Source organism: Malurus melanocephalus, unplaced genomic scaffold, assembly GCF_030028575.1.
Source record: "Malurus melanocephalus ecotype Western Australia unplaced genomic scaffold, MMel_1.1 scaffold_29, whole genome shotgun sequence".
Taxonomy (NCBI): domain Eukaryota; kingdom Metazoa; phylum Chordata; class Aves; order Passeriformes; family Maluridae; genus Malurus; species Malurus melanocephalus.
This window is the reverse complement of record NW_026623261.1, coordinates 644,250-668,384: the sequence shown is the minus strand read 5'-3', so window position 1 is coordinate 668,384 and position 24,135 is coordinate 644,250. Positions and strand designations below refer to the sequence as shown.

The window sequence follows — 24,135 nt, the reverse complement described above, 5'->3', positions numbered from 1 at the left end:
ATTTCCCTCCTCAAGTGTCCAAGTACAGGAATACTTCCATTCTTATGCTGCACACTCTTTTTGTGATAAATACTTGTTCTCTCTCTGAGTCTCACTCCCCTTTCTTCTGTCTTGCATGGGTGTTAAGAGAAGGATACTGGAGCAGCATTAATCCAGGGTAACAGAGCTGGTATCCTCAGAAAACAAAGCTGGCATATGCTGACACTGGGTGAGATAAGAGAGGGAAAAGAGCTGCACAATAGAACAATCTGTCTCTTCTGATTTTATACTAAAAAGCACATTCTAATATTGTCTYCTGCCCAAGAGATCCTCAAGAGATACTATTACTGGAGAATGATATTTCTGATCTGCTCCTCACATACCATATTCCCTCTGCATGCTTTTCCCTCACCTTGCCAGGAAGAATTTCCCAGAAATTTTTCAATCACAAGCTATTGAAAAGCTCTTTAGATCACCAGTCAGAAACAGTTACAGAAATTACATGACTCTCAGAGTACTTGAATACTYTGGCAGAGTTCCCCTCTGAAGAATAACCAAGAGCAGCTAAAATATCTTCTAGCCAAGGGGGATGCTCCCAAGGAAGACTCTTTTGCAGGCTCAGTATGCTGCAATGCCTAAATTCATACTGGCACTGGCACCAGTCATGCCTAATGTCCAGRGGAAATTGGACATAAAGATCCTAACCAGGGTTATAAAATTCTGATGGTGATGGACTCCATCATCCCAAACACAGCAGCTCTCCACAAAAACATTCCACCCAAAATATAAATATCATTGTGGGAAGCACAGAATGTGGCTTTTGCATTCCACAACTCTAAGAGCTACTTATCTCATCTGTCACAAAAATTAATCTAGACTTCTAGACTAATCTCAACATCCTTTACAGACAACAGAGGAAGATTCTTCCACAGTCAAAATCATTTAGTGCCAGACAGTGTCTAACAGGCAGGATGCATCAGGCGTGTTGTTTCCACAAAATGTGGTGACCAGACAGTCAGGTTCAGGTAACAGASCCAGCACTTTGACTGCCAAAGTTAGCTGAATGCCATTTCTTCTCAGGGAAAGCTAAGAATGTTACAATTCTGTCACATATAGCTTATAATCCACTTTCCAATGTGGCAGAAGAAAAAACAGGGCAATTTGAGGATTAAGAAGCCAGACCAAGAGAACGTTTTCAAACCTTATTTATTTACCTTGCTGTTCATAAGTGGGAATTAACAGTGGGTGACAAAAAAAAAAATTGTGGTTTAGATCTGAAAGAGGTGGAGCTATGCAGTACAGATGCAGGCACTGAAAAAAAAATCTGAGAAGCAGTGTTTCTCTAAACATTTTTCTGCTGCTTATAGTGCTGGATGGATAATTCCACGTATCTAAAGCAAAGGAAGAAACTTAGGACATGGAGATGATGTGGAGTCTTATCAAATACTCCCTGAAACATCAGGATGAAGAATAATACTAATAATAAAATAAAATTTCCTTTTGAGATTTTCCTTTGTCCATATACATCGGTCTTCGAGAAAAGAATGACTCCTTAACAAGAACAGTAAGTGAGAGGTATCAGAGTAGGAAAAAAATATAAAATAATCTTTAAATAAAAATTTAATTCACTCTTACTTTACAGAATATTTAAAAGYACCATAGCATTTTACTGTCAGTTCTAAAAATGACCAGGAGACTGGAATGATTTTAGCTGGTAACACAGAAGAAACCTTGTGAGGAAATGGATACAAGTTAAGCAAAAGCAAAATGATATTTTATACACCACAACTATAWTCAGAATCTGGCATTGGTTTATTCAAATTTTGCTTTCTTGGAAGCAAAGCTTACATGTTCATAAACATCAAATTAAACATTGCTTAATTTTACAATTTGCTAAACAAATACTTTTTTACCCTGAAGGGCATCTGCAGACCCATCTATTTGTATCACAGTTCTCCTGTTGATCTGTGCTTCAATATTTTTTAAACAATTGGTTCCTGTACAATTGTAATGGATCTTRAAGTTTCTTCCAATATTGTGCAAGTCATAGGCAAGGCCATTTTGAAGTGTGCACTTCCTTATATAGTTTTTTGATCAGTACTTAACTAATGCAACTGTGAAAAACTATACATTTTCAGGAAAATGTTTAGATTTTGGTCCTGTACTTAAAGACCTTCCATAATCAAGTTGTTTACATGAATTTGAATCACAAGCATGTACACAACAAAACCACTATACCAATGTTTCTTGGTCTATGCATAAAAAGTATGTCTTCTACTTACACTAAAACATACAAAAAATAAACTACAAAAATTGTTTACACTTGATTTCAGCAAAAAAAGCTTTCTTCAAGAAAAATGATTCTTCTTTTTTTCAGCCATCAAAAAAGGAATGCAAGTAAACAATAAATACATGTGCTTTCTCCATATAGACATATTTACACTTGAGTCTTTGGCTTATGTTTAAGTTTCTTTATAAAGATCTTTATGTGATCCAGCCATCATTGCACATTAAAACAAAATAAGCCAGTTTTTCTTTTACTATATATAATATATATATGCAACACTTGGAACGTATAAAGAATGAACCTTACTATCAATCTGCACTGTTATTGTACTTTAACAATGTATCAAAAGAAAAGAATTAATACCATCTAGGAAATATCGATACATGCAACAGATGGTCGCTCTAYTTATTTGAGAGACGGCTGCATATACACACACGAGAAGGTCCTAATTAGCTCAAATCTCTTCTGGTTTTCATTAAATAGTATTTATGTGGCACTAAATGTTGATACTGTATACAAGCATAGAAACAGATTGAGTTCTTTTATTAAGATACACAACTTCATAAGAAAAATACTTTGCATTTAAAATTTAAAATCCCTCCCACCCCCCTCTTCCCCTAAAATCTTTCTTCACAGGATCAAGAACTGTTGTCAAAACAGCTTATTGAGATTCAYACATTTGGTGAACTTCGTCACATCCCTTCCAACTACGAGGATTCCAGGTACTCCAGTGCAACATCATAGCAGAAACGATATTGCTCCTTTAAGGGGAAACAGAAACTTCTGTAAGTTACATTAAAATCTAAAATCTTAGCAGCAATATCTACAAACGGGAACATTCTTTGCTAACTAGTAAGCCAGAYAGGACAGCCTTGGATTTTCTACTTTTTGCCCTATTAGACAAGTATATTACCAGCTCTGATTTGACAACACACCCTAACCAATGAAGTGAGAAAAGACCCTGACCATGGAAGAATGCAGTGATGTGCTTCACTGTTTTTTTCAGCTTCTGAACTGGTTTATCAAACATGAAAAGCTCTCCTCTSAGTCAGAGCATTCTTGCAGTGAAAGCCCCTTGACTCTGATACACCACCCCTGTTTGAGATAGTGGATATTGAGCAGTAACTGGTGCCTGCTGCTCGGGCAGCCAGAGAGTGATGGGCAACAGTGACCCATGACACAAAGCTGCTCGGGGTCCAGAGCAGCAAGATTGGTACAGTCCTGTTGATGCAGCATCCAAAAGATCAGATGCACACTTGAAAGAGAAATTAAAGCTCAAAACCTCATTGTGGTTATTATTTCTCCTCAACAATACTGCTGATGAGAGCTGATGCTGGGAAACAGGGAGGAGGAAGGAGAGAGGAGAGGGGAAGAAGAAATAAACCCAAGGGAATTAATTTGATATCTATTTCCCTTCAACTTAAAAAAMCAAATCTGCCTTTGTGATTTATTTTTGTTTGCAAAGGAAGACAGTATGATGCATGAACAGGAAGTTGTGGGGATATCTTAAAGGCTTCATTGCGCTGCTCATTGTTATCTGATCCTGTTGCTGAATGTAGGGCACGTGACACTGCTGTGTAGTGGTTTTCCTGGTTTGTTCTCTAACTAACGACTCAACAGCTTCTGCTGCTCAACAGTTCTGAATAAGGTCCACACAGCACAAACGCATAACTAAAATTTTAAAAATTTAGCAACTTCAGTTTAAAGCTAAAATGGAATTCAGAATTATTTTGAAATGCAATACAAATTTGCAGAGCATTTATCAGAAACAAACACAATCTACCTTGCTCTCCCTTTACAGCGACACAAATGATTTTCCATGTGATCTGACCTGTTTTCTTGAGAGCAGTGAATTGAAATCCAGGCAGCAATTCAGTATGTTGTGTCTCAGATGTCTATGGCACAGGAGAATGCAAGGTATTTGYAGCAAAAGCAGCAGTTCCTAGCCCAATGTCACTGCTGCTATAGGATGTTCTATCTGTTAACATTTTAACCATTTTCTTAATTTATGTGGTGGCAAGGGATGGAAGTGATGCACAATGATTAAGAGAATCATGCCACAGCAGCTATTTAACATTAAGAAAACACTGACACCTGGAAAAAGGGGAACATGGGAATATGCAGCTAYAGCCATTTTGCACAATATGCAAGTTCACAAGGTCAGAAGCAATYTCCACTACGCGTAAACTACAAAATGTTTTTAATTTCAATTGGCATCACTGATTTTTATGCTGTAGGCAGCCATCTGGCTGAAAAGTGACACTAGCAGCTGGCAGTGTGAKGCTCAAATGGCAGGAACTCGCAAACACTATCTAACCTGCTTTCATTCACCTACAAAAAGAAAAAATATCCATGTGGGAGAAATTCTTAAAGGACTTTCCAGTTCTCAAGGTTCAGTGTTTGTGACTGAAGCAAATCGATAGGCACTCATACTTCATGCACAGAGATTAACCAGAAGACTGAAGGTTATTTGGAGTTCTGGCAATGTACATACAGTTATTTAGTCTTGTAGTTTTGCTTCTTCAGGCTCATATTGTTTATATTAATTGATTGTTTATATTATTTATTATCAACTGTCAGATTCAGGGATCTTGAAGATCTTTTCCAGCCTAAATGATTATATATATTCATTTTCAACATACTASATCCAAGTGTTTGATTTTAAAGTTCTGAGGTATCATTTTGAGTACTACAAATCTCAGTAACAAAGATTAACATTATTCACTACAACTTTCAAAGCAGCAGTTGTTACTAAGGAGCAAAGTATTCACATATCCAGCTACRAATCTGCACTTCGCAGTTTATTCCTCCCGAGGAGAAATGCCTTTCTCTGTAAAATTTYAAGACAGCTTGTGTGAGCACAGCCTGCTGCAGCCTCCTTTCTAACAGACCCGGTTATTTTGGGAGATTAAAGTGCGTTCTGTTAAGTAAGAATGTTTTCTGGCAAAAGCATGCAACCACTACAAGAAAAGCAATGCAAAATGCTAAGGCTGTCCTCTCATGATGCTGACTTGTGTGTACRCTCAATATCTGTCCTTTCTTGTGGCCCACGGTAGGTTTGCACTGCTTTGTGGGCACAGGACTGAAAACAGCTCACACAGTGAGACAGCTTCTGGCTGTTTGCAGTAACCATGAGTGCTCACCGGAGTTTCTACCATGTTGGGCTTGCTGTTCCGTAAGGTTTTCACAGCGTGGAAAACGTCCACCACATTCTGCCTTTTCACCATCTCAACCACGATGCCGATGGCACAGAACATCCCGCTCCGGCCGCCGCCGTTGCTGCACGCAGGGAGAAGAGAGAGTTAAATGTCACAGTGGCCTAAGAGAGCATCCAAAGYGCATTTCTGCTCTATCACTCTGTAGGCATGAGTGATTCCTGAATCCCAGAGGGAGATCAGACTTTAGCACTCTCTTTGCAGCTCCAGTGGGTTTGGTCTAAGACATTTGCTTTTTCTGACCTTCCTCTCAATTACTGCTTTTGAATTCTGCCCTTACAGCCCATCATGCTGCCCAGCAATGCTATAAGTCTAAATTACATCCACATTAGAAAGAAAAAAAAATACCCAAGTTCAATGGCAAGTAGAACATTAGAAATAATAAAAACAAGTTCAATGCCAAGTACATTTTCACTTAGTTCTGGAAAGACACTGACTTAAATTAACCYATGATATGAGGATTATTTAGCCAGATATGCTAAGGYATCACTGATTTAATGACTTGTTGACCTTTGGGGACACTTCTGAACTATTTTARTCCTTATTTCAAAGAAATTAAYRTAGGTATTTCTTCTTATTARGTTTGAGGTGGGGTARACAGAAATGGGTCTCTAGTTAATTCTGAACATTTAAACAGAAGCYTTTTTTCAGAGTAAGGAGAAATGCATAACTCAATTTCTAWGTTTTAAACATGATATTTAAATAAGGTGGGAGGCAGATTGATTATTCTCTGCTGAGGGACAAGATGATGCCATCTTTTCAAAACTCCCAAACCAGCTCCCATTCAAGTATCAGGTCCAGATAAGCAGCCAGTGGTCATTTACCAACAACAGTTTTAGTATCCTGTACTACATGTAATAGAACTTTTTTTTCAGATTTCATTTATCCATATTTTTCAGTTTAAATCCATCAAAATATTGTAGTTAATCCTTTTGGAAAAAAATGTAGCATACTATATGTAAAAGAGATACAAAAAAACTCTATTTTTTACTCAGTATAAAATATTTCCTTACTGAAAATAGACAGAAGAAACTGATCAGTGCATGTCTTGCACCTGGAAAACATGCTATTATGCACAGAAGATGACAGTATTCACAGTACCCCTGTAGTATCCCACACAAAACACTCATTCCTTGACCTGACACAGAAAAATCCCAAAGCTGACCAAAAGCCAATCTACAGTGGTAGGCAGTGGTACTTGGTTTGTTGTTTTTTTTTTTTCAGAAAAGTAACAGGCACATGTGCAAAAGAAGGTATCCATAAAAATACTGCTTAAATTTAAGACAAGAATTAATTTATAAGAACTTATTTGAAGAGCCGCAGCTGACTCCAAGTTACTCACAGGCAATGGATGATGGTCCGGCCCTCTCCTTCTTCACATTCCTCTTGCCATTTTTCAACCTGGAGAATCAACTTCAAGAAGGATCTCTTGGAAGCTGGTACATCCCTATGAGAAGCCCATCCCAAATACTGGAATTGCTGCACCATCAGATAGCCCTCTTGTGGCTGAGGGAAATCAAAGAGCTTTAGGTTAAAATGGCAACTTTTCATCTTCTTTTAGAAAGGCAAAATATAAAACATACATGAAACATAGGTGTTTGTATAATGGACACATTAGAACATGTATACATTGCATGGTAGGGTCTTCATTAATTTGTACCACTTGAGGTCAAGGAAGATGTCAGAAAAGGTAAAAAAGGGAACTACATTGAAGTTAACATCACAGTTTATCAGTCACTAATGTAACCCAATCCTGACTTCTAAATGGACAAATTCCTTARATTCCCTAGATTCTGTGGGCCAAGGTTGCTTAACCCAATAATCAATTTAAAATATCACTGTTAAATTCTTAGACTTGCCCAAATAAAGAGAAATACCTTGGCTTCTATGCATGAACTCATCCCATTATAAATAAACAAGAGGTAATATTGGTGCACAAACATGACAATGTCCTTGAAGTCTTCCCTTTGTGCCACACTATGATAATCATGACAGCCTTGCTGCCAGTCTCTGAGCCTTCTGTGTGCTGATGTGACACAGCGAGAGCTTTGAATAGAATTAGACTGTCACAAGAAAGGCCTCAATAACAGGAAGAATAAATGGTCTATCTAGTTTCTTGCAGCTGAAGATGACGAGTAGGAATGTGGATTTTAGAAAAGGAAGAGCTGAGAGATTTTTAAAAGCAAGGCTTATGAGCAAAAGGGCATAGGAGACAAAGAGAAGTAGGGTAGAAAATCAAAGCATCATAAAAAAAGAAGAAATGGAAAAAATGAAAATAAGAAAACTGAAAAAAAAAGGAAGTCTCAAAGTACAACAAAAAAGTGCTATGGTGTGATATTTGCCAGTGTGCCCACACCTTAGTTTCCTGTAGTTTCCAAGAAGAGCTGAAAATGCTGTTTGTAATTCTGAATATAAGCAAAAAAAAATTTGAATAACATAYTGGCCAAATGAAAACTGATCTTTGCCCTCGGAAAAATGAAAATGCGACCAAAATAAAAGAAAGCAAAAATCAAATAAAGTACACGAAAAATCTTTGTGTACACARTAATCAGTTATTGACACAGTTTTCTTTCAGTATTAATGAAAGTTAAACATATGCTCAAGATACACTAGCAATTGGTGGTAACTAAAGTATGGATGGAAGATACAAAACAGTCATGGTAAGTAAAATTGGGATTGCTGGTTAATTGTACATAGATTGGTGGCACAAATGTTTGTAACTCCTTGTGGCAGACAACATAAATAAGCAATTCATAGAGGTGAACTACAGAGGAAATGCCATGTGGCTAACAGGGTTTAAAAACACACTGTGCGAGCGTGAAATGCTATTGGACAGCAAAAAGRCAAGGTGGTGCAAGGTATGAAAGAGCTGACAAGAATGCAAGACTGGCACTGCTACTGAAGTTGAGAAAAAGATGATAAATGTAGGTTGAGGCACAGTGGTGGCAGAACCCTTCCGAGGCAGTGGGACTTTCAGAGTTTTTTCACACTCTGCTTTGCAGGGTGCCACAATTTGCCTTTCATGTTGTGGTTTTCACATTTTAGGCTGAGAAGGTGTTGGCTGCATAACCATCCTCAGTGTTCCTGTTCCTGATTCACCACAGAAAACATCTTACTGAAGATGTGAACTAAATACCCGTATACAGTATATATCAGTACATGTGCATTACAGGGATATTTGTTTTACTTTTGTTTACTTTGTTTTACCAAACAAAGACAATCCAGAATACTTCTCACACATCAGACAGGATGCCTCAGAATAACATCCATTCACCTTAAAACTCTGTCTGCTTAGTGTAGAAAAGTACTGCAGCTATAGAAAAGTACTAGAAATAAGAATTACATATTGATGCTCAACTGACTCTTTTCTGGGTAATGTCTTACGAACATCAGTATTTTACTATTATTCAAAATTAAAAAGCACAAGAGCCTGGAGAGCATTAAAAATGACACATTCTTCTGTCACATATTGTTAGAACAATCCTTACTCTCGTTAGATTGCATATCCTGAAAATTCGGTTTATGACATCGCAGTCCATTGAACACGACATGCATTCCACTTGGATGGGGCCGTACCGCAGTATCCCTTCCTCGGGCCAGTATTGTGGGCAGCCCTGTGYCAGAGCAAAACAGACATCATTAAATGGTGACTTACAACTTGAGCATTGCACATAACCTTTGCTGAGCAACTAGTGCTGATAGCTGCTGTAAAGCAGAGAATAATTGTGAAGTCACTGCACTGCTCTACATTTTCATCACGTGGCAAACCCAGAGTGATTAAAGCATGTGACAGAAAACTGGAGCTCCAAACTAACCTGTGCTAAGTCGACTTCATTTAACATCACAAGAGAAGTACAGCCGTAGTCATACACTAATCTCCAGAAATCTTTCACAGTGTTTGGTAAAGGATGTTGTGTGACAATAAAAGCTGCTGGCTGCCTGTAGCTCTGTAAAGGCAAACAATTTTATTAGTACCAGTACGGGAAGTACTTAACTTCTACTGAAACACTGCAACAGAAAAAAAAAAAATAAAAATAGAACAAAGCTGTGACATCAATTACTCCAGATTTCACCAAAGATGTACAAGTTAAAAACACAGTAAAATCTCCAGTAAGAACAAAGAGGTTACTCTGYTCAGGCCTGCCTTCTGCTTAGTTACAGACCAAGCCCTGTTTTTACACACAGATATGCTCTGGGCACTGAAGAAGTTCTTTGGGGCTCTGCTGAGCTGARGCTTGGGCAACTTTGCTCCAGGCACTGTGTCCAGGAGCCAAGCATGCAGAGAGGGGTGCTGAGGTCCCTGAAGATCACCCTACCCACAGCAGGTTATACATGAACTCTGTGACCAAACCGGGGACTAAACTCAATCCCAAACTCCGTTTCACCGTGCACACCCACTGGGACACCCACAGAACTGACTTTCAGGACCACTGGGACCCATTTCCAGCAGAAAGCATAAATTAAACGGCAAAATATTTCCTGCCATGASTGCAGGTGCCATTTCCTATATGCTGTGTTATACACAATTGCAAATAGAAATTTCCAGCCTTGCATAGGTTGACTGAGATGCAACCAAGAGCTGAGGGACTAATTTCCTGCAGATGGATCACAAGCAGCAAGCAGAAGAGGAGAGGTCAGAAGGTTTTTGCAGGCAACTTGTAGCCATAGCAGGAAGAGTAAATCAGACCAGGAGAAAGACCTGGTAGGGTAGATAAACCACTTATGCTATGGAAGCTTGCTTGCTTGAAGATTGATATAAAGCATCTTCATGTGCAATATATCGACATACCCTCCAATAACTTGTTGTTAACGTCTTTAGCGTCACTATTCTCTTGAAAAGAGAATAAGGAGGCAGCTGATTTTTTTAATATAGAATTTTGTTATCCTTTTCTTATGCAGGAAGGATGGTGGGATAGCAGCAGCTCATGTCCTGCTTCCTAGATCTGCCCAGGAGGAACACTGGGACAACCAATTTGCATTCTTCCCCTGCACTTTTAAGAAATAAAAGACATCCTAGCTGATGTTTTCCTATCCCTCTTCCCCGTAATTTCTAGTGTTACTCAAGATAAGGGGTAAGTTTCTCTTTCTGTTTTGTTGTTGAAACTCCCTTTTTCTTGCCCAGTAGTTCCTCTTCTCTGAATAAATCATCTTAAGAGAAACAACCAGAAGAGGAAAGGCAAAAAAAAAAGGCTTGCGTCACCCAAAATTTTAACCCTTTACTTATAACCTTGCTATATGCCCTCATTGCTATATATTATCTTTTGTTTCTGCTGCTTTTTTTCCTTTTAGTACTTCTGCCTTTCCTAACTTGCCTCTGATTGACAATCCAYTAATATATTGCTTGGTTCACATTCCCATGTGCCATATAGTGTTGCACACTCAGTCCTCCTGCCCCCCACAACCTGTGTTGTCTTCCTTTCACCCCAAACCACACTCCTCTATGCTGCCCTGTTGGTTGATTCCTGGCACACACATCAATTTTATCCAGATGTTTAACATCATTTTAACTGCAATTCTAAACAATTTTGTTTGCTACCAAAATTCTGTTCATTGTTCCAATTCATCTGTTCAGCTTCCGTGACACCCCAATACATTGGTCTCCCACACACTACTCCTCTATTATTTTTTTTTTTTTTTTGACACAATAGCTAATTGTGAGATTAGGGACTGTATTTTGCTATCAGTTCATTTTCTGCACTAGCTTAGGCAGAACTCAAGGATGACTATAGCAATCAGTGTTGATTTCTGCTGCTATTTGCCATTTTATTTCAGCATTTCTCCTTGACATGGCAGCTTCTGACAGCACTTCATTTTTGAGGAAGGGGAGATGCTCCTRGAAATGAGGCCACTTATTGAAGTATTTACTGTAAAGTGGCTTTAGGGGCCTAACTTTGGAAATGCTAATGGGAGGCACAGGCAGGTATCTGGCAGCACATGAACTGCTTTATCGATCAGACATATAAGCAGGTTCAACTCCATTTTTCCATTAATTCACCTTTTCCCCTGACACTACTTCTGTCGCTCAGACTTCAACTTTAAAGAGCTTCAACTCAAAATATAAACAACAAAAACCCAAAATCCTATACTCTATACCCAAACATGCCAAGAAAACAACTTTTTTCTTCCTCTGTTGCTCCTGCCTCAATATAGAAAGACTTTTTTATGAAATACCAATAGTAACCTCATGCTCAGATGGGTAATGTTTACTTCATAACAAACCACAGAGTTTTGAGATCCTACTGAGATTTGAGATTCGGACTGGAGACTAGAGCTTTATATAATGCTAGAGCTTTATATAATGCTGTTAAAAAGGTGAGATTTCCAGTAGGTCCCACAAGGATGCCAAAGACTAAAAGTAACAAACACTCTGAACAAAAAACACAAGCCTGTGTGGCTCCTTCCCATTTCCCCCCAACCCTTCTTCATTAGGACTGTTTTACTGGGCACTGCAGCAACAAAGAATTCCCCTTTCTTAAACCAGCAAGTGCTCTCTCTCACATTACAGAGCTTTCCATGGCACGCTATGCAGACAAAGAAGGTAGTCTCTTACRTCCATAAGAGCAGCATTGATGTAGTTGCTGCTCTCCCCATCAATAGTAATTAAGAAAGGCAGACATCTGTCAGGTGGCAGCATATCCATGAAGCGGTTCTTGTCGTGGTTCCTTGGCAAGCAGGCGATGCTGCAATCCTCTGCCTGCAGGCGAGGGGTCACAGAATTCAAGGTCTAAGGGAAAGAGGACGCTTGTTTTAGCACACTGAGCTAAGACACATCAGACTYGAGATTTCCCTAGTTTACTGTAAAATGTTACAACATGAGAAAATGCAAGGTATAAGCAAGAACACATTAACAAACAYAAGCTGCTGTCTGTGTGCTGGACATGCCAGCACTTTGCAAGGAGGGGTTAAGCTGCAGGTACTAAAGGCACTCCGTGTACCACTGAACACATTCCGCATGACACCATCCCTTCCGAATGGAAYAAAACAAAGAGGATCCTTTGGAGCTCTAAAAAGCTATGCCTTCATTGTGCAAATGCAAGCCAAAACTCTCTCTGGCACCTACTCACTGGTTTTTATTCCAGACAGACATTTACTGCAATTTTATTAAAAGGAGGGTATTCTGTATTTAAAAAACACTGCAAAGCACACAAACATCGGTGATTTATTTTGTAGACAAAAAGTTCGTGACCAAATGTTACARCAGGGATATGAAAAACATTCTTCCTAAACTAAATTAAATGTATCTAGAGGCAAAAATATTGTTGTCATATCAAGAGGTAGTGGAATAGTGGATACCTGAAACTCATCTTTGAGATGCGAAGAGTTTGTCTGAGAGTCTATTCTAATCATATCAAAATAAGCAGCTTTGAATTCACAGACAGGAATGGCAGTTTCTCCACACAGACAAGCTTCTAGAATGGCATCATGAATAAAGATGTACTGCTCCTATCAAATTAGGAAAAGAAACAAAAATTATAGCCATTTAAAACCAACAGATCTTTCTTTCTTTTAGGATAAACAGGCATATGGMACACTCTTTCAAAACACTACCCATCAATACATTAAATAATGGCTTAATACAAACAGTCTTGTTCTTGTTTGGGTGCAGTTAACAAGGATGTTTTCTTCAGAACCAGTTTAAATTCAGTAAAATTTGACAGAACAGGGAYAGTAATTTATTTAACAGGAGATTTTCAGTTTTCTTGTAGTGCTTGTGGGTTTCTGCACATATGCCAAGGACTTGTTGGCTTTACCAATTTTTTTTTAATAGCTTTTAATCTTCTGATGTTAGCAGAAAGTGTAAATTGCTTCAAGCACTACTGGTGTGATTAGCCAGTATTTGGCACGCTGCCTTCCCCTTATGCGTGTGCAACCTAGTGCATCAGTTGCCTCACAGTTGGCTCTAGGCCAACAATAAATTTAAGTGTGTTCCAACRGAAGCACCATTTCTTCCCATTTTTGCAAACTTGCCTTGAGACAGCCCGAGTCCCAGATAACTGCATTACTATTTCAGTTAGGCCTCCTGTCAATTTTTGCACAAAATGCCCATTATATTTACTCACCCCCAGAGTAATAGATGTAACCCATGCCTAGAACTGTGCCAGCCTCACGAAACTATTGTGAATACCAATGAGGTTCTTAAGAGCACAAACTATAACATGTGCATATAAAAACAGCGTATGTCCAGGGACCACRGTCATCTTCTGCCTCTACAGCCTCATCCACACATCTGTGGAGTTATTGGCATCACTGCTGCCTGTATGACCATCCCAAGAGCTTGCTGCCACGACAGCTTTATTTTGCTGTGTACATATGAACCTCTGAGAGGAGGTCAGAGTTAAGAGGCAAAAGGGAGAGGAAGGAACAATAGCAGATGGATTAATTTACATGCAAGTGCAGATYAAACTGRGATGGTTAAAGCAGTCACACKGAAACACTCCACCYCATGTRATTCCCAAARGTTGACKGYCCTGTGGCAGGAGWTTTTGATCAGGAACRTTTATTGTTCAACTGCCACAGGTTRCAGCATAGAGTAAAAACTGCTCCAAATTACACATATGTGTTTGGCTGAAAACTGCAGAGATTTCCATGTGGCCACAGGTCAAAGAACATCTCAGGTAGATGTCCCTGTGGAGGGCAGGAGAGAGATGTGGTGACCAGCTTCAGGTAACCTGTCAATATAAACCAATGACCTGTGTTTCTTTGGAAGCCCAGTGGTACTCTGGTGGCAGAATGGGAGCTGTCAGAAATTAATTCCTAAGGCAATGGTTTTGTTGTGAAGCTGCTTAAGGCGTGTTGAAAGAACAAAAGAGTAAAGAATGGAAAAAGCATGACCACAAGGTTAATAAAACAAACAAATCCAGAGCTGAAAAGAGAGCATGAAATAGATGTAAAGTTTAMCAGTCAATTTAAAAATAAAATGATTGGAGATAGTCTAAAACAAGTGGCAGCCTGCTGAAATTTCACTTTTGGGATTGCTGAGATTTCTCATACCAGAGCTGGGGAAAGATGTCCCAGACAGGTCTAATATAAGGTCCTCCCCCAAAAAATACTCCTTTCYTTCCTTTTGTTACCAAGTTAGTCAGGCACTTGTGAGAAGACTAAGAAAATTGASAGGTTTGTCACATCACCTCCTCCTGGGCACTGCTAGCACTGAGAAACGTCCCCAGTGGAGACACTCCCTCGACAGAGCCACTGCTTGCTCTTTCAGAGTTTCAGTGAAATTCTGACCTAGAACATTTCAAAAAGCATCASGTGCTTCAAAGGCAAACTGCTGTACCTCAGTTTGTACCATGTTGATGCGCCGGGATCGCAGAGCTTTGACACAGTTGTAGATGTCCACAACACCTTCTCTTTCTGCCATATCCAACATGATATCGATCACGATATAACAACCTGTCCGTCCAGCACCAGCACTAAAAGAATCAGGAAACATTGTTAGCAATAGCCCCACAAAAACATCGACAAACTTTATAGCTATTACTGAGAGCATTTTTATAGTCMTTCTGTTTTTCATCACAGCTACTATCTAATTTTAATCTTCTCTCCTTCTCATCATAATGCCCTTTAAATCTTTTGATGTGTTCAAAACAACATTTTTTCATCGTACTTGATCCACTAAGCAAGAGCAAAAAAAAATTTCTCCTTTTATCACCCAGATCAATATCTAAATTAAAAAGAGGAGTTAGTTTAACTGAAATTTGAAGAATGATGAAGAACTTATACTCTCCAGAATATTATAGATCTTGTTTTGTAAGAATGATTTTTAAGTGATCRATTACATTAAGAAACCCAAATGTATGTTTTACCAGCTACGTTCCAAGCTATTTCAGACAGCACATTTAACAATATCCAGAAGATTCACTCATTATTTATTTTGGTTTTACATAAAGCTATGGGCAGCTTTTGCACACTGAATTATTAAAATCTGTAAAGGCTGAGTAAGTTTRTCTACAAAATGTAATTAAACATTTGACTAAAATGCTTAAGTAAATTTAACATTCATAGAAAGCAAATTCTATTTGTCAAAGGACCATGTCCCAACAACATAACCTTGCAAAATCTGCACAGGAGAAACATTCTGTATTTGTTGCCACTAACCTCATTYCATCTTTCTTCATCTACTTGCTTCCTTTGCTCTAAATTAATAATCTGTTTAGACATTATATGCAACATCAAGCTACCAAAACAGATGTATCTGCACTCATTTTTGAACGCTGTCACAAAATTGTTGTAGGCTACCTAAAATGATAGCCTGGAGTATCATGATTTAGCTGGTGTAGATGTTGCAGAAAAAGAAAATCTCAGACTATTCTATTTAGGAAAAGTGCACTGGAATCTGGTTATTTCCAAAYATTGCTGTAGACAGCCAAATCCTACTGCAGTGTAGATTAGGCAATTTCAAAAGGAAAAAAACCAAAACCAAAGCACTTCCAAATAATGGATGCCTCACAAGAGACTACTGTAAATAATCATATCAACAGTTGTGAAAATATCTTCTCCTGTGGTACATACCTGCAATGGACAACAATAGGCCCTGCACTAGGAGGGTTAGATAATTTGACTCTCCGTATAAAGGAAAGCAGGCCTGTGGCATTGTATGGAACTCCATGGTCTGGCCAGCCAGTGAAATGAAACTGTTTAACTTCACGGATTTCATTATAGCCCCTCTGTAAAAGACAAAAAAAAAGGTTATGAAATTCCAAGTATTTCATAGACTAGATATTATCTGACTCAAATAATGATCACACATACTGATAGAATCTACATGCAGTTTTCATCATTTCACCAATTATTTAAAGCAAAGATCCACAGGAAGCTTAGAGATGTCAYTGGGTTATTTTAATTTTTACTTTTGACATTAAGTATGCTAGTTTTGCTGCACTGAAGATTTTTTTAAAACAGGTTTCAATGCATTTCACATTGATTTTCAGAAGTTTTGCTAACTAAGACAATGGCCTGCTACATTTAAAAGCAATAATAAYTTAACATAAGACCACAACTGTATCACATAGAGTATTCACAGAATTTGTCCTTTGAGATTGACTCAGCGGCGGTCAGGAAAGAGTGCGTAGAGATGAACAGCAGGCATGACTCATAATCTGGTACTTGAGTTTAGCTCAGAAGTGTGGCTGTGAAGAAGAGGTGACTGTCAGAGAGGGGATGGCAGCAGTTGACATTTCTGGGGAAATTCAAAGTCCCACAGTGAGACGCAGCGCTGACGCAATGCATAACTGCCATGGTAAGGTAAGGCTGCCTGCACTGTGGCCCTGCTAACAAGCCAGAGGGATTCAGTATTCCACACAAACACACATCAGCATAGCCTCTTTCATCCTCCTTGCCACCGGGAAACAGTGTTTGCCTGAGTCCTTTCAAAATGTGCTCACCCTTCCCAGAGTGAAGGTCCTGACGACGTATTCCGCGAGGGGCTCCATCTCTACACATGTCACTTTGAAGTCCCCATAAACTTCAGTGTCGTCAGGCCAGTACTTGTAACACTTGACCTAAATAAAAAGTGGGTATGGTTTTACACCAAGGGAAATGTTTGAGGATAGAGAGCAGCACATGCTGCGTTATACCACATTTATTTCCAAAATGTCCATGCACTYGTGTGGCTTGCCATGGCTAGTGGCTGTTGTCAAGTTAAGCAGTAGCTACAAAGGGCTTCCACTGCTCTACACAGCTATACTTAGGTGCCAAAATCACTTCTAAATGAGCATTTGTATTTTCTTTAGTGCTGAGCTATGGAATATATTTCCACTTATGCTAAACCATGATGCATTTTGTACCCATAATCAAACTGTTGCAAGTAATCCCAGATACTTTATAGACCTCCCTGAGGTATGTGTTATTGCTGAACTGTAAATAATTTGCTGATTYCTAGCCACTGATACAGAAGCACATTTCCTCCATTACTGTCATTTGARTGACAATATACAAACCTATTTTGCKGRAATATAAATCTTGGATTCAGACAATTTTTCACTACTCATGAAAGCAACACAGCCTAAGTTTCCAGAAGCTGCTTTTAGACAATACCATAACTGCAACATTGTCTGGACTCCTCCCCTTCCCCCCTCAGGATGCAGGGCTGTCCTTCACAAGCCCCTCCTACATTCTGCCAATAGTATGTCTTACCAGGAAGTTTTTTCTTTAAGCTTGCAGCATTAAAAGAAAAACAAAACCAAAAACTTACTCTTCCAACTTCCACTAAATTTGTGACCATCACAACACAAGCTGACTGCTCCTGCCATATCATTCTCCAGAAGTCATACACAGTCTCATGAACTGGACCTGCAGGAAAAAAAGTCAGGTAATATTCTTCAACARAATAACAGTCAAAGCGAATGCTAAAAATTAAATTCGGTCTTTTCAGAGCTATGCATGTGAGCACACTTGCTCAAAAGAGCTCTTTGTGARACCACATCATCATACCACTGTGCCATTTTCCAGATGATATTGCTATTTCTAACCAATGGTGAATATCCTCAATTTAACTGAATTACCACTTGAAAGAAATTAATGGCAGGTGTTTCATGTAGCAAAATGGCASAAGTTGCTTGAGAACTACAAGGACACAGCAATGTGACTGCACCTATTAATGTGCTGAGGGTGAGTTTCTTCACACGCYCACCAAGGAGATGCCCGTGCCAGATTGAAGTATCAGGCAGGAGGGCTGCTGGTACAGATACCGTGCATTTATTATCCAGATCCTGGCACAGCATGGCAGCACAGGTAGACACTGAGCCATAAACTTCCCACTAAAGTGTATTTAAACTAACTTAACTACTTTCCTGTGAGGCAAATGAGGGGCACATGTTCAAGCTTTGCCTCCTGCTCTGCTGCAGAGATATGTTCAGTTGAGTGACAGAGGCATTTGCCCTGTTACAATAACCTCCAAAACAGCTCCTTTACCATCATCTAGCAGTACTATAAATATTATATGTGTATATAACAGACATAGAACCATGTAGAACCACAGAATTGACTGGCAAAGACCTTTAAGATCATTGAGTCCAGCTGTAAACCTAACACTCTSAACCACACCACTAAACCTAAGTGCCACACTTGGAAACGCAAGCACATTCCTTCATATGATAGATTGAAGGTTGCACACAAGTGCAGCAATACATTTTTGTCTCCTTTACAGACTATTTGTGCAATGATTTGCATAGTAAAATAGAAATAAAATACAAATGTAGACTTAATGCCATATAGAGACCTATTTAGGCAGCACTTCCACAAAAAAAGAAAAACAAATGTGGACAAAACTTCAAACATCTTTCTTTAAAACAAGTCTTTACTTTRACTTCCCTGTGTGCACCTACAATCAGCTGAGGGACAAATAATAGGTTATTTCCAGACAGCTATCTGATTATGCTCACAGATCAAATAATGGCACACCTAAATCTAATTGTTTTTACTTTAAATCATAGCCTCTGATATTTCAGTGCAATCTTAGACTAATCTATTTAGTTTTTCTCATTGTAAGGAGTTTTATCAGAAATACAAACTGAATAATTTCCACAGAAATTCTTTTTTTTTTTCTCTAACTGCTCTTTTTATTAGTAGGGTGTTATATGATACAGATGTCCCTCACTCCTTTGTACAAAGAGTCTTTGCCCTCTGGCCTTATTTTACCCAGATTTTCTAAGAGAATTTGATTTATCATTACTATCTTCACTGCATCCYGGACTAAGCAGTAGACAGTAAAATAAAACATTGTAATATGGAAAGATTAATGCCTCAAGGCAGGTTGAAACTGTTCTCTTCTCTGTCCATGTCTCTTTTCTCTATTCATCTTCATAATTGGAAATCATGGTAGTAGGTTCTGACKTTATCAGCTGAATTTATCACTGACATACTTGCCCAATAGCTAATTAACATGATAAATTAGTACAATTTTTGAATTTATTCACATTCCACCCAAACATGCWACGTTAATTTACCATAACACAAGATGACAACTCACAATACTGGGTATGCTTCATTTTCATCTACTTCCATTTTACCAAAACACTGCAGAACACTACARAAAACTCTTGTTTGATTTGATTAAAGGTGGCAGATTCTTACCTTGGGTTGCAATGTAGTGACTTGGTCTTTGATATCCCTAAAACAGCAATATAAGTTGGTTTGAGTAGCATATTACTGACAAAGAGTGGAAAATAAAAGCATAAGGATACTACAGAATCCTTATCTCTAGACAACATTTTCAGAACAAACCACTATTTAAGAGCAGCATGAAGCTCAAAACCTAAAAAAACAGTTATATTGAAAAGATTTGAATGACAACAGATAAAATGAAAATAAGAACATCTGACTTGAACAGACATTGTAGTGTACTGGGAAGGAGTACTCTACATTGGTCCCTTGCATCTAAAAACTAGTCCTCTATTGACATTATTTCCCTAGCTGGATACATCGGGGCTTTTATTYAAAATTTAATAAAAATTCTGTGCCACCATATTAACTCAACAATTGAGCTGGGTTCCCAGCTTAGCCAGTATGAAAAAATACACACCTTTTGTCTTCTTCTAAATAGAGAACCACTTTAAGGCACACAGAGGTGTGCCCCAGCCCTAACTAATGGGGGCAGACACACTGGTGTGTGCACAGAACCAAGGTTCTCCCGCACTGAAATCTTCTGCTCCACTGCACAAAGTGTGCATCAATTACAGTGAGCACGATACACACGAGTATATACACATTCTTACACACACACACACATATATATATATATATATAAATAGGTGAATAGATAACCCTATACAACTCAGCCTTTCCAGGCAGCTGGGTCTGTGCCAATGCTGGCAGCACTATACAGCGCTAATTGTCCACATAAAAACTACAACACAAAGAGCTACTGCTCTTGAGGAAACAATTCAGGGTATATTTGATCAGTGCCAGCAATTTAGCTACAAAGAGGAAGGAAAGTTTAGTGTTGCTGGTGAGAAGACAATACTAAACTGCACAATGTGCAAATGTTAATAACTCCAATTACTCTCTAGGTTAATTTTTATTAGGCCTCTTGCTGGAAGTATCACATTACAGGGCAGTACAAACCCTTGGATTCCTGGTATTCACAAGATATAAAGTGAAGGATTTCAGCATACCCAAGGATTTTATATCCTTTTCCAACTGACTGCTTCATTATCCTGTCTAGAGTAAGTACACCTTCCTCTGGGGCTTATGGAAAAATTACTGAATATCTTTCTCTTGCCTTTACAAGAGAAAAAGATTGCACCAAATGACTAAAGAACTTCTGTAGTCCTTAATGTCAAGCCACAGCTTCATATTATGGAAGTGGAACCTGTGCTAGATGGGTTTACACTTAGTAATGCTTTCAAGAAGAMGATGAAAGTGTCATTTAAAAATTGTAAAGTGCCAGTTTTAACTTGCAACTTTCCTGTTTGCTTCTAATGAGATTCAATTCGCTCCTAAGTAAGAAAAACAACATCCTCAGGGAMCTGGAATTAATAAATATCTGTGAGAATTTTCTTGTTTAAGGCCCCAGGCAAAATATCCCTTCAGAGATTGCCATGTTAAAATGTCCAAATAAAAAGACAGAAATATATGTGGCGCTAAATCTTTAACTCCTGGAAAGTCAAGAGGGTCGTAAATAACTTATGAACTAAGAGTGGTCAGGAAAAACTACTAAGGTGCAATTGTAAAGGAAAGCAATCAAGGCCATGTATTTTAAAAACACTTGTCATAACTATTCCACTACCAAATTGCTTTGGAATTAATTTGAATTCAACAACTTGTTTATTCCTAAGGCATTAATTAGTTATATTTTGTTAATCAAAACACCTGGCAAAATTTGGATCACATTTAAAATTCTATAATTTAATTTGTATTCTGATTGAAGTATGGAATTTCAAATTTTAGAGTTTTTTCCAGAAGTGAGGAAATTTCTACTTTAAAATATATATATATATATGTTTGTGTATATACTTTGTAATTCCTAAATTAGCACCATAAAACAAATGCCAGCTAAATATTGCTTGTCTAAAACATTGTTAAAAACAACTAACAAAAAAAACCCCAAAAACCAAACACCCAACCCACAAATGTCATCAACCCTCTTTTTTTGCCAAACATCTAATACAACTATTCCATATTTTCAAACAACTACAGTACAGCACACTATCTAGTTTCTCACATGTACATGGGAAGGGAAAAAGGAAAGCTAGCGGCCAAAATCACCAYTAAAAAATGGGAACTGCAAAGTCTCTTTAACAGATAGGCTCACCTGAGTTACCTAACATCCAATAATATTCAGAGCTAAGCTAAAAGGCTAAATTATCTTTTCAAAACAGGTACAAAAAATATTCACACAAAAAAGAAATTTTTAAAGGAACAGATGAGATAAATTAGATGAGGCATGCATAGTTATCAACTGATAAAAATAGAAGAGRAAAGTAATCAATAACAATATCTATATTAAATATTTACAATAGGATGCTGTTATTCACATATAGTGGTACTTACATCCCTGTACAGCCAAATCTACAGCCCAAACCAAAGTCAGATGTGAAAGAAAGCACAACAATGTCAGTGAGTACTAGGACGTAGAACAAGGAAAGTGTACATTTGTTCTTAATAAAAGAAAGCTTTCAATAAAATTGTAGCATAACATGCAATAATTTCACATAGAGAAGCTAGCAAATTGAGAGGGAGAAAGCTGTTCATTCCACTCACATCTATGTAGTTGGCATTAATGTAATCTGAAGATGGATCATCTTCAACAGGTTGCAAAATCACCCTGGAGTGGTCATCTGTAAAAACCAAGTGGTTACGGAGCCTTTTCGAAGTGTGGTTTTTAAGTAAGATATTAACGGTAAGTCATCTAGAAAACCAAAGTCAGCTGGCATAAGCACATCACAACTTACAATCCTTAAATACAAAGTGTTTACACAGAATTACAAAGAACCRTTTTGTCTGAGGCCTGCAATTACTTCAAAAAACATTCACAATATTACATTAAGTATAGCTGAAAGTTATTGGCTGTTTCATGTGGCTAAAAACACACAAAGAAACCAGGTTACTTCCTCAAAGCCCTTTTCCACATCAGCTCTGCTGCTGGTAAGCTAGAAAATACAAAATGCTGATTATTGTTTCCTCACTTCCAACCCAAGCCTGCTTAAGTTCATATAGAGACATTAATGAGCCAAARGAGTTAGCAATGCCCTTGGGATTCGTTGAAGAGGTAACTCTATCCATTCAGGGACTTCTCCGGCACCGTGATTCCTSCACGTTCAACTGCATGGGTAAAACAATATAAATTGCCAATAAACAGAATCAACAGAATCCAAATGAGTGCCAGCTTGCTGCTGATTTATGCTTACCACAGCTTGCACAACAGAGATGCAAACGCGAAATTCAGCCTGAGTTTTAGAAGGAAGAAAGTTGAACTGTGAAGAACAACAACAATAACAAAAAGCTGAAAAAGGCACAGTCCTGCTTCTCCGCTGCAGGTATTAAGCAGCTGTGCCACCAGAAACTTGCAAAGGGAGAGAGAGCACRGCCCGAGCAACACATGAGTAGAGCTATGGCTCAAACCGAGGACACCGATACTCACATGCTATAATGTTTCCATAGCGGTTCTTTGTTCTGTTTTGATCCTTCTTAGCGACATCCCAAGAAGCTGACTGCCCCTCAAAGAAACTCTATAAATAAAAATGTTCCGAAAGAAAACATTCTGACCATTAATTTATCTCCAAAAATAACAGTTTAAAAGAACTGCCCCACCATAAAGTAAGTTCAGCTTTGCCTGCCTGCCCTGGTCACCCAGGCAGTACCATGGCACAGAAATATCTAGAGAAGAAGGGAGCCTCTCTCCCTCTGAGTGCTATGGTAAGTGGGCAACTCACTGAGGAACTCCAGAGGGATTTCAAATCCTGCAATTGCCGGGAGGCTAAACTTGCTTAAACATCCTTGCTATGGAGGAATGACAGCAAACTGAGAAAGCACAGAGAAACTGATCACTCTTCTTACAAAACASCGTAATATACAGACTGTTTACTACAGCATTACATTGCTTTCCATATATTASTTGGTAAAACAGCTTTCCTTCCTACAGAGCCATCAGGAAATCTCCTCTGCCAGTGTTCATTGTTCATKYTGCCTTTCCTCATATACCTCCCTCYAGTCACTAGCAAAATTATTCTACRTTTTTGAACTCTTAAGAGTTTCATCTCTCAGTTTTGATAGAAGCAGCTTTTATTTCTCCTTGGCTTTTTCTTCATTGCTCGCAGATACTTTACAGCTGTTGTAGGTCTATGCTACTCCTTCCTTCCAGAGATGTTCTCTTATTCTGATCTGGGTAAGTTATCTCCAGAAAACACACAGTAGCCATGGAGTCAGAACTTTAAGGCACAGTCAGAAGCCCAAAGCAAGGAAGAGATGTCATGTATAGTGATAGAAGAAGTAGCAAGCAGGAAAACACCTGATGTGGCATCAGGGACCACCCTCCCCCCAGCAGTGGCTGACAGTTGGGCTTAGCCCTGAAGTTAGGCAGAGCATAACAAAGCATATTTAAGTAAAAGAGAGAAAAAGAGAAAAATATTCTTTTAAAAACCACACATTTATTTATTCCAGTTCTTATGTTTACAGTAGAGACAGCTGCAGGAAAGAGAGAAGGTTGAAAACTGT

General features: G+C 38.5%; 1 protein-coding gene across 4 annotated transcripts in view; it reads right to left on the bottom strand.

The window, feature by feature from the left end:
- Positions 1–1,173: 1,173 nt before the first annotated feature.
- The window catches only part of PTPRK (protein tyrosine phosphatase receptor type K), a 384,925-nt gene continuing 361,963 nt past the window's right edge, over positions 1,174–24,135 (bottom strand). For all 4 annotated transcript variants that reach the window (XM_057363581.1, XM_057363580.1, XM_057363583.1 and 1 more), the window contains 14 exons: positions 23,063–23,150; positions 22,183–22,259; positions 19,555–19,591; positions 17,675–17,772; positions 16,866–16,982; positions 15,994–16,148; positions 14,759–14,894; positions 12,775–12,924; positions 12,032–12,205; positions 9,297–9,428; positions 8,970–9,095; positions 6,824–6,987; positions 5,410–5,545; positions 1,174–3,027 (listed from right to left, as the gene is read on the bottom strand). In XM_057363581.1, the coding sequence (XP_057219564.1) occupies positions 2,974–3,027; positions 5,410–5,545; positions 6,824–6,987; positions 8,970–9,095; positions 9,297–9,428; positions 12,032–12,205; positions 12,775–12,924; positions 14,759–14,894; positions 15,994–16,148; positions 16,866–16,982; positions 17,675–17,772; positions 19,555–19,591; positions 22,183–22,259; positions 23,063–23,150 (1,644 nt within the window). In that variant the 3' untranslated portion in view covers positions 1,174–2,973. The remainder of the gene's footprint in view (positions 3,028–5,409; positions 5,546–6,823; positions 6,988–8,969; positions 9,096–9,296; positions 9,429–12,031; positions 12,206–12,774; positions 12,925–14,758; positions 14,895–15,993; positions 16,149–16,865; positions 16,983–17,674; positions 17,773–19,554; positions 19,592–22,182; positions 22,260–23,062; positions 23,151–24,135) is intronic.